Genomic DNA, 15,500 nt, shown 5'->3' on the forward strand with positions numbered 1-15,500 from the left:
AACTATTACCCCTAATTCAGTGAGGCTTAACTTTATTGAATTAAGTTTATATTAATTCCATTAGGCTTGTTCACAGCACTGCAAGATATTGTCAGTGTGTCTAATTAATTTGCCAAGGTAGTCACTTAAACGGCTCAGGGCAGCAAGAAACTAACACACATTGATCAAATGCCACCTCACATCTTAATAAAGCTACAGGACAGAAATTGTTACAACAAACAGTTCATGAGGGCTCTGCTTCAGAGCTCCCAAACAAATCTACCAGCCCAAGTCTGAGAATCAGGTTAGGCTATTCTCCTGGTGCCTGAGAGAGAAACCATCATCCACTGTGGCCTAGCTGACTTCTCCTCCCTTTGGCTTCCTGCTTCTGTGTTTAAATAGCCCAGCCACAGGGCCTCCTCAATTGTCACCAGGCTGTATGCTTTTTTTCCCCACTACAGCCTTTGACATGCAGACTGGAAAAGGCCACACCTTCCCATCTCCCCCCCGCACCTCCCCAGTGTGTATGCAAAAATTTTGGGATGGAGGTTGACACCTAGTGAACAGCATGAGACCAGTCTTAATTGTTACTGAAGTGGGTAGAATCCACTGAACCTTTGTATGTCTATGTAGATCCAAATAATTGCCCTGTATCCAGCAGATGGGCACATTGCTGTATTAGTTGGCATATGGGTTTTCCTGGTAACTTTTTTCCTCCTTGTTGCAGGCACGGCAGTGACCAGCGTGTGTTTCGTCTGGAATTTGTCTCCAATCAAGAATTTACTGAAAGTGAGTTCATGAAGTGGAAGGAAGCGGTGAGTTTGCCAGAATTTTTCCTCTTCGAACAGCTCCCTGACAGGAATATTCTGATGAGTGGAGAATGATCTTGACGCCTCCTGTTTTTATACCTAGATGTTCTCTGCTGGGATGCAGTTGCCTACACTAGATGAGATAAACAAGAAGGAAGTGTCCATCAAAGAAGCCCTCAACTACAAATTTAATGACCAAGACATTGAGGAGGTAGACAAATTGACTATACTTTGAGATTCGGCAATGTGACTAGTGTCTCCTAAAGTGATGTTAGGACAGTGCTCAAAAGGAGCAGGAACTCCCAAGAGTTGAGCTCTAGCATTTGTAAAATCATATGTGCTCCGTTTTACTGTGGTAGGGGTGAGTGGGAATGGTACAAAGTCCAAAATCAGGTAAGTGGAATAAGTGCAAAAGATGGAAAGAATAGTTTCAGGTCTAAATGGCCCTGACTTTAATGCCTGCTCCTACTTTATGATGTCCTCCCTGTTCTGTGCGCCATTTCATGGACAGGTTCATGCAGCAGCACTGCAAAGAGTTCCTTCACTTTGTTGCTCCTCCTTTGTTTGAGCAGAATAAAATAGAATGGAGTCCTGAGTAGTTATTGGCATCATGTTAAAGTTTGCTATTATCAGTTCTTTAGATCTTTACTTGCTCAATATTTACTAAGTGTAATTTGGTGTCATTAGTCTGTTGTAGGCCAGACATACAATAAAAGGTTGTACTTGTTGGGAGGTTTTGGTAAAGTAATGTATGCAGAGGTCAGATACAGCTGAAAAATTATTTTGTAGAAGTAAATATTGTGTTTAATGGAACTGTTTGGGCAGTCACTTGTAGGTCCTCCTAGGTGTTCTAAAATGAATATATTCTTATAACTTCTCTCTTCTGTTCTGCTTCACATGGAAGATAGTGAAAGAGAAAGAGCGGTTCCGAAAAGCGCCTCCCAACTATGCCATGAAGAAAACTCAGCTACTAAAGGAGAAGGTACGACATGGTACTTGCCTACTTTGTGGAAAGCTCTTTTGACTAAAGATTCAAAGCTTATATGGATGCTAGTGATACCCAAACTTAAATTCTATACCAAAAAGTTTGAATTCAGAGAAACTGCTGAATGCCAGAATGTCCAGAGCCCAGTCTGAATCATTACATTTCTTCACCATTGGACAGCACTTACCTGCTGGTGAAACACAAGGGCCAGCAGCTGTCCTGTCTTGCCCTTGAGGTCAGACACGCTTAGGTTGGTGGCTGTAGAAGTTCACTTCCCCCCTCATTTTTGCTACATATACCTACTCTTGGGAGAATTTGAAAATTGCTTGCCTGTAATGGTTTTTTACAGCTTACGTTTCAATGCCTCTTGGGAATAGATGTCTAAACCATTTATTGGCCATTATGTTTTCTTTCTAAGCAGTTGTCTCATGTGAAGAGACTTGAATATTCATCACCGTGAGTGGTTTATTTGGTCATGTGCGTCGCCCACAGGTCTCATTTAAGTCAAACTGTTTCAGATACCATTTGAAGAATAAAAATTGTCATAACTTCTCACACCATTGAAAAATCTGCACATGGTTTTCTCCTTAAATTTGATACTAAAATGCACAAATACAAGCAAACAAGGAATTGAGAATTTGCTAATTTTGCTCTTATGTACTTTGGGGGCTTGTCTACACTACCACCCTCCTTCAAGGGAAGGACGGTAATTAGGGTATTGGGAGTTTACTAATGACGTGCTGCGCTGCATACGCAGCACTTCATTAAGCAAATTCCACACTCCCACGGCAACTTCGAAGTACCGGCTCGAGTCTAGCCGCAGCTCACCCACTGGTACTTTGAAGTCCCAGGGCAACTTTGAAGTCCCTTTACTCCCCTAAAGGAACTTCAAAGTTGCCCTGGCACTTCGAAGTACCAGTGGGTGAGCTGCGGCTAGACTCGAGCCGGTACTTCGAAGTTGCCGTGGGGGGGTGTGGAATTTACTTAATGAAGTGCTGCGTATGCAGCGCAGCACTTCATTAGTAAACTCCCAACACCCTAATTACCATCCTTCCTTTGAAGGAGGGTGGTAGCGTAGACAAGCCGTGGATTGATGTAATCTACAGTCGAGCTATTATGGAATGAAATTCACTTTGTGTAGTTGTAGGCTGTGTGAAAGAGTATATTCAGTTTTAGACAGACAAGGTGGGTGAGGCAATATCTTTTAACAAGCTCTGTTAGAAAGAAGCTTTTGAGTTTTGTCTTTCTGAAAGGAAGTCTGATCACTGCCACCAGGTGGCATATTAGACTAACGTTATATTCTGTGTAGCACCTTAGAAACAGATTTATTAAGGCATAAGCTTTTATGGGAAAAACCCACCTCTCACTTTCCTGTCTGAAGTGGGTTTTATGCACAAAAGCTTATGCCCTACTAAATCTGTTAGTTTTTAAGGTGCGACAGAACTCCATGTTGTTTTTAAAGATACAGACTAACGCGGCTACCCCTCTAAGGTAGTATTGTTCCTCTTTGAATGAGGAGGCTAAGTTAAATTCCCATAGCATTAACTAAATTAAAATTCACCATTGCAAGAAGAATCTGTCTTTTTTGATACTAGTCTGGCAAAAGATGAGTTTTAATCAAAGCTATAGCAATCTTTTGTACAAAAATTAAAAGTAAGCTTCTCTCTAGCGATAGAAGTAAGAACACCACTGACGTAAAACAGACTAGATGACACTAGGTCTATTCTTAAGGTCAGTGATTGGCCCTATGATGGAGAATTATGCCTAACAAATTACTGGTTGGTTGAAGGCTATGGCAGAAGACCTGGGGGACCAGGACAAAGCAAAACAGATTCAAGATCAGCTGAATGAACTGGAAGAAAGAGCAGAGGCCCTAGACCGCCAGCGGACAAAAAATATTTCTGCAATCAGGTAGGTACTGGAGGTTGGCATTGTCCCTTCAGAGCACATCAGTAAAAATGTAACAGAGGAGAGGAATCAGTGAAATAACGTTTAGTGCTACTTACAAGATCTGACACTTATTTCCAGGATGTGTACTTAGGAACTGAATACCATTATTGCTAATTCTGCTACTTGCTCTTTTTCTCCATGTGGTCATGTGCCTCAGAATCAGGTTTCATTTTTGACAACTGGTAACTTTCTTCCCAGCTAGCTCAAAGTCTTGTGTGCCAGAAAGAGATTGCCAGTGAGAGCAATCACTTAATTAAAATGGCCAACTGAAAAAACCCACAAGCATACAGGAATCAAATTAGAAGGCCGGGCACAAAATGAGATTGAACTTGCTAGAGACATAAAGGATGACGACAAAATATTTTACATGTGTATTAGAAGCAAGAGAGAGACTAAGGACAGACTAGGCCCTTTATTACATGAGGAGGGAAATACAAAAATGAAAATAGAGGGATGGCCCAAGTTTAAATACCTTCTTTGTTTTAATGGGAAAGGTTAGCAGTGATGGGACAATAAATGTAGTGAAGATCTGTCAATAAGGGCATAGGCTCTAAGGCTAAAATAGGGAAATAACAAGTTAACGATTGCTCAGCTGTGTCCTATTCTACAAACTTATGTTGATATAACTACACCGCCCAGGAGTGTGGAAAATTTGGACCAACGTAGTTGTATTGTTCCAATTCCCTGATGTAGATGGGGCTACATCAACAGGAGGCCTTATCCCATCTGTATAACTACCGCATCTTGGGGAGATGGGGTACGTACATGGATGGGAGAAGCTCTCCCCTTGGTGTAGGTTGTGCCTTCACTAAGCACTGCAGTGGGGCAGCTGCCCTACTGTAAGTTGTAGGTAAGTTAAAGGCCTTCAAGCTGACAGGGCATGATAGAATACATGCTAAAATACTTAAGGAACTGGATGAAGAGATTGCTGAGCCTTTTAGCAATTGTATTTGAGAATTGATGGAAGATGATAGAGGTCCTAGAGGGCAGGTAAAAGGTACTGTATTGTCCCATCTATGAAAGGACAACACAGGGAGTTAAAGACCAATCAGCTTAATTTTGGTACCTGGTAGCATAATGGAACAAATAATTGGTTTGTGAGCACCTAGAAGATAAAGTGATAAGCAGTCACTTTGGATTTGCCAAGAACAATGTGTCAGACTAACCTAATACCCTCCTTCGACAGTGTAGCAAGCCTTGTGGCTAGGGGGAAAACAGTAGATATATCTCAGTTTTGTATTAAGGCTTTTGATACTATCTCACCTGAACTTGTCATAAGCAAACAAGGGAAATATAGCCTAGAGAAACTACTGTAAGGTGAGGGCACAAGTGGCTGGAATACTGTATTCGGAGAAGCTGTCAGTTGTTCCCATTCCTCTGGAAAGGGATATGACAGGGATGGGTCCCGGATGTGGTTCTGTTCAATGTCATCTTAAATTATTTGGCTAATAGCATAGAGCATATTTATAAAGTTTGTGGATGATACAAGGCTGGGAGGGGTAGCAAGTGCTTTGGAGGGCAAAATCGGAATTCAAAATGATCTTGGCAAATTGGAGGAGTCGTCTGGAAGAAATAGATAAAATTCAATAAGGACAAAGGCAAAGCACAACACTTGGGAATTATCTTGCACAAATGCAAAAGGGGACATGATTGCTGAGGAAAGAGTACCACAGAGAAGGATATGGGGTTTGTAGTAGACTGCAAACTAAATATGAGTAACGGTGTAATACCATTACCAAAAGTGAGCATTGTTGTGGGATGTATTAGCAGGAGTTGTATAAGCAACACATGAGACATCCTTCTTCCACTTTACTCAGCAGTAATATGGCTTCAAATGGAATACATTGCCTATGTCTGGGCACCACACTTCAGGAAAGATGTGGACAACTTGGAAAAAGTGCAGAGAAGAGCAACAAAATGGAGGCTATGTTTTACTACATGTTTCATCAGAGGAAAGATTGAAAATGCTGAGTTTGCTTTATCTGGCAAAGAGAAGGTTGCAGTGGGACATAAGCCTTCAAGTACATAAAAGGTTGTTTATAAAGAGGAGGGAGTTGTTCGTATCTGCTGAAGACAGGACAAGACATAATGGGCTTAAACTGCAGCACCAGAGCTTTCAGTTGGACATTAGGAAAACTTCCCAACTAGTTAAACACTAGAACAAATTACCTAGGGAACCTGTCAAATCTCTGTTAGAAGTTTTTTAAGAATAGCTTAAACAAATACATGTCACAGTGGTCTGTGCAGGGGTGTGCAAACTGGGGGTGGGGGGGCATGCCCCCTGGTGGGGGCTGCAAAATTTCAAAAGTAGGGGCACTGCACAATCAGCTGCTCTTCCCCTCCCCCCCCGTGGGTGGTCTCTGCAGCTTCTTTGGGCTTGGCTGACCTGTGTTGCCGAGAGCTTCCCAAGAGAGTTCAGGCTTTTTTATGAAATTATGTTGATCTTTTGTTTAACTTTTGCCTGGCAGGGCTGGGAAAGCAGTGCAGAGGGCTGCTGTGGGTTCCTTAAACAGCATGAAGCTGTTGTGTTGTATGGGTTTTTCCACCCGGCCCCCAACCCCCCCAAGCTGAAGCATGGGTGGGACAGGTTCTTGAAACAGCAAGATAGAATTTTTACATATATAAAGCATTCTGTCTCATAAAAACTTTTGAAATATGTTACTGTTTTTATATATGTATATTTGCATTTATATGCTGATCACTCAAGTTTTTACAGTCTACATACTTATTTTCTTACACAAACTGAGAGAGGTTTTTTTTTTTTTTCATGTTAAATGTAACTGAAATTTCCATTGGTTTGGATTTTATTAAGCAGGTTGGGGTGCCCCAGCTAACTGCAGGGACAAAAAGGGAGGCCCGACATTAAGTTTTACTCACTACTGTTTAAATAATACTAGTCCTGCCTTAGTGAAGAGGACCTAACTAGATGTCCTGTTCAGGTGTCTTCCAGTCCTGTATTTCTATGATTTCCGGCTTTTGGGTAGTGTACACTGAATAACACCATTGTTTGTACCTTGTCTCCACTCCGCTCCCTTCATCCTGCCCCTTCCCCCTCCAGTTATATCAACCAGAGGAACAGAGAATGGAACATTGTGGAGTCCGAGAAGGCTCTAGTGGTAAGGAATGTTGAAGCAATACTGGGGCTACAAGGGCAGGGTGTGGGGGGCGGGAGAAGGAACGTGCAGGGGAGTGGCAGGTAGCTAATTACGTGGTGAGGTTTACCACATTTCATTTTATCCTCCAAGGTATTCCATTCTAACAGAACTTAGCAAAGTGACACTGTAAAGAGAATACTTGCTTCTCCCATTTCAAGCCCTATTCTTAGCTGGTTTCTCTGGTGGTTGTAATATCGGAATACTGAATGTCCCATACGTCAGGAACCAGAAATCGGCCTTAAGATGGTAAAGTAATGGAGTGAAGTACTGTGCCCTGTCATGCTTTTCATTCAGGGGACTTTCAGGTATTTTAACAAACTCTAAGCCTCACAATACCCATGAGAGGTATGCAGGTGTTTTCCCCACTTTCTTTCAGGAAGCAGACTGATTGGAGATTTGGAGTGTAAAATTTATGGGTGTTATCTAGTAGAGTAGAAGTTGTTGGTAGCGCTTTTGTCTTTCTAACCCTGATACTGCAGATGACTGTGCTGTCGGGGGCGGGGGGAGGAGGAGTTGACAAAGACAAGACAGGTGAAAGTAGTAAGACGTGTAAGACAATTCATTGCATCTTCTGCAGGCCGAAAGCCACAATATGAAAAACCAGCAAATGGACCCCTTTACGAGACGGCAGTGCAAGCCCACGATAGTGTCCAATGTAAGTACACCACTGAAATCAGTCCAAGGCAAATGGAGGATAGTGGGGACAAGTGCAGACTGTCTATTGTATTCTCTTCTATTCCACACATAAATATACTGTTGTGACACAAGCAGGAAAAAATATTGAGATCCGTAATCCATCTACAAGGGTGATACATAATCAGACCAGGATCAGTACACCCACCACAAGGAAAAAGTGTTCTAGTTCATTATTCATAGTGAAGTATATTGGAGATTGAGTGATATGGGCATGGAGGAGCAGGGAGATGATTGTGCTTTGGAACTATTAAGCAGCTTGGAACTAACTGCTGGTTGAACCTCACTGTCTCTCGTCCGGCACCCTCAGGACTTGACCATTGCTGGATAAGAGAATTTGCCAGACGACAGAAGATCAGTATTGTCCACTAACATTTCCACTGCTTACTGGGCTCTTAAAAGACATTTAGGGGTAAATTACAGCTAAATAACAGCACAGAACACTGAGAGCCAGGAATGGTGGCTGTAAACAAACTTTATGGAACCATGTGAAACTTGGCCACACCCATGATAAATGGTCATCCAGGTAACTGAAATCATGCTGGATTACAGAGTTTGCCAGACAAGAGAGTTCTGGATTACAGAGGTTCAACCTGTAGTAAGCAGCTTCTGGACAACCATCTGCTCTATGCTGGTATATCTGAAAAATCTCAGTGGAATGTAATATATATTTTAACATTTAAAAAGTTCTGATACATGTATAACTTCCTAAAACACCTCAGGAAGAGTAGGACTGTGGACTGGAAAGGATTTTACGGGTCATAGTGAACAAGCAGCTCAATATGACTTCATGGGAGAATGCCATGGCAAAAAAAGGCCTATGTGTATACATCCTTGTACAAATGGAAGTAGGTGTAGGGTGGGGGTTTTGCCCCTGTATAGCACATTGGAATACTGCATACAGTTTGGGGGAGTGAGCAGTGGAAAACGGATGTTGAAAAGTTGTTGGGGGTTCAGAGAAGAGCCATGAAAATTACTGGAACACTGGAGAAGATACCTTTTATAATAGACTTCAGAATTTCAAAAAAGATTGAGGTGACTTCATTGCAGTGTACAAGTACCTTTTATGGGGAGAATATAGTCAATAATAGAAGGCTCTTTAATGTATAAGAGAGAGCCATAACACGATCCAGTAGCTAGACCTTGAAGCCAGAAAAATTCAAATTGAAAATTAAGTGCAGTATTTTTTCTAGCAGTAAGAGTCACTAACCAGTGGCACAAACCACTAAGGGAGGTGGTGAAATCTCCTTCTCTTTGTATCTCCAAATCAAGACTGGATGCTTTCCTGGAAGATATGATTTCACCGAACACAAGTTATTGGCCTCAATAAAGGGGTAACCATGTGATATATAGCAAGTCAGACTAAATGATGTAATGGTCTTTTCAGACCTTGCATTTTGAGTTTTAATGTAGTGACAGATATAGTATGGGTATCACTAAGGAAATGCAGTTGCTCACTGTCTCCCTTGCTCATAGTCCAGGGATCCTGCAGTCCAAGCTGCCATCCTTGCCCAGCTAAATGCAAAATATGGATCTGGTGCATTACCGGACGCTCCAAAGGACATGGGCAAGGCAAGTACTGTGTCCCTCCTCTGCTGTGTTCTTCCACCTTTTTGTTAAGCACTCTGCAGGTTAATTTTAAAATATTACTATTTATTGTTCATACTATTATAGTGCCTTGGAGTCATGGATCTAAAGTGTTGTGTTAATTTTGATGGAGCGTGTGGGTCCTAAGAATTCAAGGTGTTAACATAACGCTGTTACTGAGCAGCATTAAAAAGTTGTTACATAATGTTTGGGGTACAGGGACATCAGCCTGCATAGCACCATGGTACCAACACTATGAAATATCTTTTAATCTTTCATTAAAAATACAGAAAATGGGGAAGTGGGGAGCATTTAAAGTGTAAAGTATTAACTGAGGCTTTCATTTTAACAATTTGCCCTGCCCCTCTTTTGCTGGAGAGCATTTTTAGAAGGAAACACCTTCCCCGCCTCTAACCAGCAGGGTGATACATGGTGTTGAAGTGTTAATAACCCTCCTTTTAGAGGAAAGACTAGTTAGTCGAACTGCTTTTATTTACCTTTGGGTTACAGCATTGTTGCAAAATACATAGTCCTGGCCAACTAAGAGGGGCTTTTATTGACAAAAGGAAAAAGGGGAGGGACAGGAAAGAGAAGAAATGCAGTGTGAGAGGAAGAGGACATACAAGGGAACTGATACCTTCTATCCCAGGTGGTGATCAGGGTTCAGGTGGAACAGATGAGATGGCAGTGTCATTTTGGCTCCTTTTTTGCACCCCACCTCCCTCAAGTCTGGTCAGACATATTTTCAGGATTATCATGATGAAAGCCTAAGGGTTTTACAGTACATCCCAAGGTCTGGGAGATGGTGGGAATGGCAGCCCTAATGGTGAAGTGATCTTGACTTCCTTGTTCTCCAGCCTTTTAGCCAGCACTCACATTCATCCTTCAGTTGTTATCTCCCCAAAGTAGTCGAAGGATTCCAAAGTGTCGGTGGCTAATAAAACTTTCTCAGCTCTGGCTTTGACTCCAGCTTGTCAGATTTGTGCTACTGGAACTTTGTTTAAATTTCAGGGTCAAGGGAAGGACAAAGACATGAACTCTAAATCAGCCAGTGACCTCTCAGAGGACCTGTTCAAAGTGCATGACTTTGATGTGAAGATTGATCTCCAGGTTCCCAGCTCAGGTGAGGTTGTCACATGGGTGCGCAGGGAGGTGATTTTTCCAGTGTTGCTAGGTTATAGAATGGTGTGCAACAGGGCTGCAGGCTCTAGTTGGGAATCTGCTGCAGTCTGGATCAGTAGCCAATTGGAGAATGGGACTTGTGGGCTTTCGTACTGTAATTTAGGCACATGCCTTTAAGAGAAGGTGATGTACACAGGCACATCTGTGACTTTGTGCTGATAACACTCTTTGGGCACCAGGGCACTAGCGTAATGAGGTAAAGAGATCTGGTGTGTGTGGTAGTTGTGCATTTGTGTCTGCTCCTCTACGTACTCTTGTGGATGGTGAGTTTTGTTTATGCGGTGCTAGCAGTGCACTTTGGACGCTTTTTGGCCCCTGTCCCAAAGAGCTTGCAGTTGAATTAGACAACTTTTATAAACCAGGGAGAGTGTGGGAATGTAACAGTGTGAGTAATGAAGATGAATGTGCGCTGAGTTTCTGGGGGGGCATTAGAGCTAGCAGGCCTCTCAGAAAAGGATCATGAGGCTGCTCTGTAATGGTACTTTCTGTGTTCCTAAGTAGTAGGTTAAGTCATGGCAGAACAGACCAAGAATGGCCTTCTACACGTAAGGGCCATCATGGAAGAAGGCAGGAAGGCACACAAGGGGTAGTGGGAAAGGGCAAGGGCTTGGGAGGAGAGAAGTGAGTAAGGGAGGCAAATCCAAAAAGAAGAGCCAGAAGGTGGGCAGGGCAGAGTGCGCCAGGGCAGGGAGCTTAAATCTAATGTAAGAGTGAGTGACAAGTTGAGATTTTTTCAAAATGCAGCTTTTACTGCAGGAGAGACTCCAGTGCAGGGATCTGAGCATCACTGGTTGCGTTCAGGGCAGATGGACTCTTTGTGAAGTTGCATTTTGACAGTGGGTTAACGGGATTGAAGGAGCTGGGAGTTGGTGAGCTCTGAGAGAGGGAGGCTGCACTAGTCAACATGGAAAAAAGTCTTGGACAAAATTTTATTATGGAAGTAAAATTTAAAAAAAGGGTTTCATAGAAAACCTGATGGGGTTCACCCCCTAGTGAGCTCTGTCCTGTAGGTCTGCTATGGTCATGTAACAAATGTCCTTTGCTGTCAGAGTGCTGCGCAGCATGTGAAACAGCAGCATTACAAACTTTGGAGTAGCTTCTGCAAGTAATGGAAGCATTGGTGATGGACCAAGTTTGAGGTGCATACTCAAAGTTGAAAGTGTCTTGATATTCGAAATATGTAACTGGAAATGCCCTTGGTTCAATGTACTATTATTTCAATTAATATTTAGCAGAAAAGGTAAACATCCTTCCAAGGTGAAGTTGTCACACAGAAACTTGGTTTAATTTGGAAAAAAAGGGCTGAAATCTCTTTTCCTACTCCTACTGCCAAGCAAAAGAGATGCCACTTCCACCTATTCTCGCTCTGACTGTGTTATTCCCCCCTGCAGAGTCTAAGACGCTGGCCATCACCTCCAAAGCTCCACCAGCAAAAGATGGTGCCCCGCGGCGATCACTGAACCTGGAGGACTACAAGAAAAGGCGGGGGCTTATTTGAGCATACCCACTCCGCTGCTTCCAATCCTGCATGCTCCAGGCTGAAGTCCCAACTTCTCTTCCCTTTTCAGTTTCCCTTCTGGGTTGGAGCAGCAATGGAGCTGGGAAGAGACTCTTTAAAACTGCCAGTCATCTGTAACATAAACCATTTGACTATTTACTGTATAGACCTCCCTTCTTGCCCTTTCACAAATGTGGATCTGTGCTGTTTGGGGTTCTCCCACTCCTTTTAGGTTTTTTTTTTTTAATTTTAAATTTTTGTTTGTTTTTTATTGTTCATGCAGGTCGTTGGTCTACTCTAAATGTTCAGTATTAGCCTCAAGTTGGGATTTCTGTAGGAATCTCTTTGGTGGTGGCAGCATCAGCACTTGGTGATTCTCTTTACATACCACCACAGGCATGGCGAGTAAACATTGGCACAAGACCCTTGTGGCTTCAAGGTCATCTTCACTTTCTTCCTCCTCTTCTTCCTCCTCCTAGCTCTGGAGAAAGGAAACTTCAAAAACTGGCTTAGGTTCAAAGTGTAAATTTTCGGGGGGAGGGGACGTTACGTGACTTTTTTTCAGGTGTTTTTTATCATTTTTTTAAGCTGCAGTACTATTTGTATCAGTCTGTCACATTTCCTTACGGCTCTTTTGAATTTCTACCAGCTGTACTTGAGCATCTGAAATTGCAAGAAAGAAACTCATTAAATGTGATTCTTCTTACTAAACGGGCCTGGCTGATATAGGTGTGTCACTTCACATTCCCCTTTTTGCTCTCCTACTTGCTGGGAATCCCACAAACAGCTCTTGCATGAGACTCGTCCTCTGTAGAGCTATAGCAGCTTGAGTCTCCTGCTGTCCCTGAATGAAGTAGCTGGATGCCCTTGGGCATTTGTTCGGTCGGCTCCTGTATTTCTTCTACAAATCCAACTGATCATCCAATATATCATCTTTGTCGTGTCACCGCGTCTTTACTGAGCTCCAACCTGTTTGGGGGTTTTTTTGTGAGCAGTTCTAGACTTTGGCTTTAAAAAGAATCAGTTCATATTGTGTGGAAGGGAAAGGACAAAGCAGAAACTGTACTGAAAATGTATGAGGGCAGGTGCAGATACATATTTTCTATATACAGATTAACTGGTACAGGAGCAGTAAAACACTAGCACAAGGATTGTATGACTTTATGGAATGTTTGACTAGAAGCAAGACTGCTTGATAATCACTCAGGTGTAAAAAGCCAAGTGTAAATATAAGTGGCATGTAACCAAGAGCTTTTCAAAACAAATACAACTGGATATACTGAACTAAGAACTAAATTAATAAAGCATTAGCGGTCTGACAGTTCAGAGGCCCTGACTGAGTTAAGCACCAAAGCACGAAGTTGCATACTGAACAAATAAAGGTGTTCTTCTTAACTGAGGCTTGAAGAAAGCAAAATCCTGCCACCTCCTCCTGGAGTGTTTTTCTAAGAGCTCCATATAGTGGTTATATCAAAATCTGAGTCTGCCTCTTGGTGACTTCCTTGTTGGATCCTTAATGAAATTTTAATCTAGCTCTTATTTTAATTTCCTTTTGTTAATTTTTTAACAGTAGTTTGAAAGAAATGTCATGTAATTGTGTGAAAATTGATATAATGAACTGTGTATAAAAATTCCACCTTCGGAGCAGCTCTTATTTGCTGTGTAAGCAAATTGTGGACTTTTTAATGATTATTTACTTGATAGTCCATAGTTTTGGATCTCTTTCATGGACTATTGTGTAAATATGTAATCATAGACTTTTTCCTTGATTGTCTGTCTAGCAACTTCTCTGGAGCTGTTGTGGGCTCTCATTTGCATAAGTCCTTTTGATATTTTTTTAAAAAGTGGATTTATGGAATCTGCCATTATAGCTTCACAAGAGACATCATGGTCCACTGTATAGATATCATCCATTTGGTATCATTTTGATTTTGCAGCAATTACAATAATGTTACAGATGTGTAATAAAAACTTTATTTGGAGTAGACAGTTTCCCAAATATCAAAATTTCTGAAGATTTACAAAAGAGCAATGGCAAAATTTGTGCAATGCCAAAGTGGAATTTCCTGCAAAAATTACTAAAAACTGTTGTGGGGTACAGTGAATGAAAAGCAAGCTTTTTACTCCTTAATTATTTTACATGCTTTCACTTGATGTGCCCTTTCATCCCAGATAAATTTACACAACTGACTTACAAACTAAGGTATAGGCTTTAAAATAAACATGGATGAGACCCTTATAGTGTTGTAAATAGTACGTCTGCTTTGTTTACCACATTGATTTATGGAGTTTTTCGAATTAAAAAAGAGGGATGCACACAGTGAATTTCACGTGCAGAACTTGTGACTGTGTCCTGAGCACCCAGTTATCAGCTACCACTTGCTGCCTGCGCAAAGTCACAGTGGTTTGGGCTGAAATACTTTCTATAAGAGGCAATAGTCAGGGAATCACTGTGTGCAGACCACTCTCTGTGTTGAGAATAATGCACCAAGTGAGTCAATCTCTGGAATAGTTACAGAACTAATTTGTATGAAGGTGTAATCTTATTTTTGCTTTTTAAAGTGCATGTAAAGGTGAGTGGTGACTCTGCCTCATTGCAAAGGGATGGGTTTATTTGTTTTTCTTTTACTGGTGTCCTAGGTGAGTTCATTACAAATGTATAGACTTCTATAAATAAACTTGGTTGGTTGGTTTAATCAGGTTAAACATGTTTAATCCCTTGATATGGGGCACTCAGGACCCCACACCCTTGGAACCTGTTCTCTTTCCCCACAATCTTATGCATTTTTGTCCATAATGAGACTTGAAATGATTAAATAAAACCCAGCATTCTAAGGTACTTACTGAAAAGTGCTGCTGTTACTAATGGGGAAATGGACAGCTGTTTTCAGAGCATTTCTTTACTTCTAAGTACAAGAGAATAAGGTATGGTCTCCTTGATGCTATTTAGTATTCAGTGAAATAAAGCCCCTTAGAAGGATCATTCAGTATGATTTTCGCCTGTCTGTTGTCCGTCACTGAAGACCCAAGCTTAGCTGTGTTCATTCCACAGAAACCTGAGCTGCTCCTCTCCCACCTTGTTTGTCAGAAATGCTAAACCATGAAACTGAAGTCAAGAGAAGCTAGTTTAAAAAAAAATGGATCCTACATCATTTAAACTTCAGTTTCATCTGGCTTGTCTCTTTCTGTCTTGCCCTCCATACACACAGGTCGTTGTCTGAACAGAGCTGTCATGAGATTAGGTGGTTTATATGGTGGATGCACTATTATTTTGATGGCACACTTGTTTTCTCACTTTCTAAATTGATCTAGAGACTTCCCATCAAGGAATCCTTTCTGATGAAAATAAATCTGCACAAACTGATCTTGTCTCACTAAATCTCTTGAGAAGGTTCTTTATGTCTGGACCATCTGCTAAGTGTGTTGTCGTCACTGTTGGGTAAGTTATATACTTATTGGTCACCATTGATTACTTCAAAGCATTTGTCTTTCTGCTGAATTTTAACTAAATGCATGAATTGGACGTCTGTAGAGTCACAGGACTTCTGGATGTTTTCATCCAGGCAATATTTGGTGGAGGGCAGTGTTGATCTCTTTTATTGATTAGGTAGGTAAAATTTGAGTGGAAAGAAGAGGACTGCTGCTTCCCTGAAGAAGGAGCT

The 15,500-nt window shown here is 41.7% G+C and overlaps 1 protein-coding gene across 1 annotated transcript in view; it reads left to right on the forward strand.

Moving 5' to 3' along the window:
- RTF1 (RTF1 homolog, Paf1/RNA polymerase II complex component) overlaps positions 1–15,191 on the forward strand; it is a 58,737-nt gene extending 43,546 nt beyond the window's left edge. Inside the window, exons 10-18 of the mRNA XM_074997027.1 lie at positions 707–794; positions 892–999; positions 1,693–1,770; positions 3,563–3,684; positions 6,782–6,839; positions 7,456–7,533; positions 9,048–9,143; positions 10,170–10,281; positions 11,732–15,191. Coding sequence (XP_074853128.1) covers positions 707–794; positions 892–999; positions 1,693–1,770; positions 3,563–3,684; positions 6,782–6,839; positions 7,456–7,533; positions 9,048–9,143; positions 10,170–10,281; positions 11,732–11,838 — 847 coding nt within the window. The 3' untranslated portion in view covers positions 11,839–15,191. The remainder of the gene's footprint in view (positions 1–706; positions 795–891; positions 1,000–1,692; positions 1,771–3,562; positions 3,685–6,781; positions 6,840–7,455; positions 7,534–9,047; positions 9,144–10,169; positions 10,282–11,731) is intronic.
- The last annotated feature ends 309 nt before the right edge of the window (positions 15,192–15,500 follow it).

Source organism: Carettochelys insculpta, chromosome 6 (assembly GCF_033958435.1).
Source record: "Carettochelys insculpta isolate YL-2023 chromosome 6, ASM3395843v1, whole genome shotgun sequence".
Classification (NCBI taxonomy): domain Eukaryota; kingdom Metazoa; phylum Chordata; order Testudines; family Carettochelyidae; genus Carettochelys; species Carettochelys insculpta.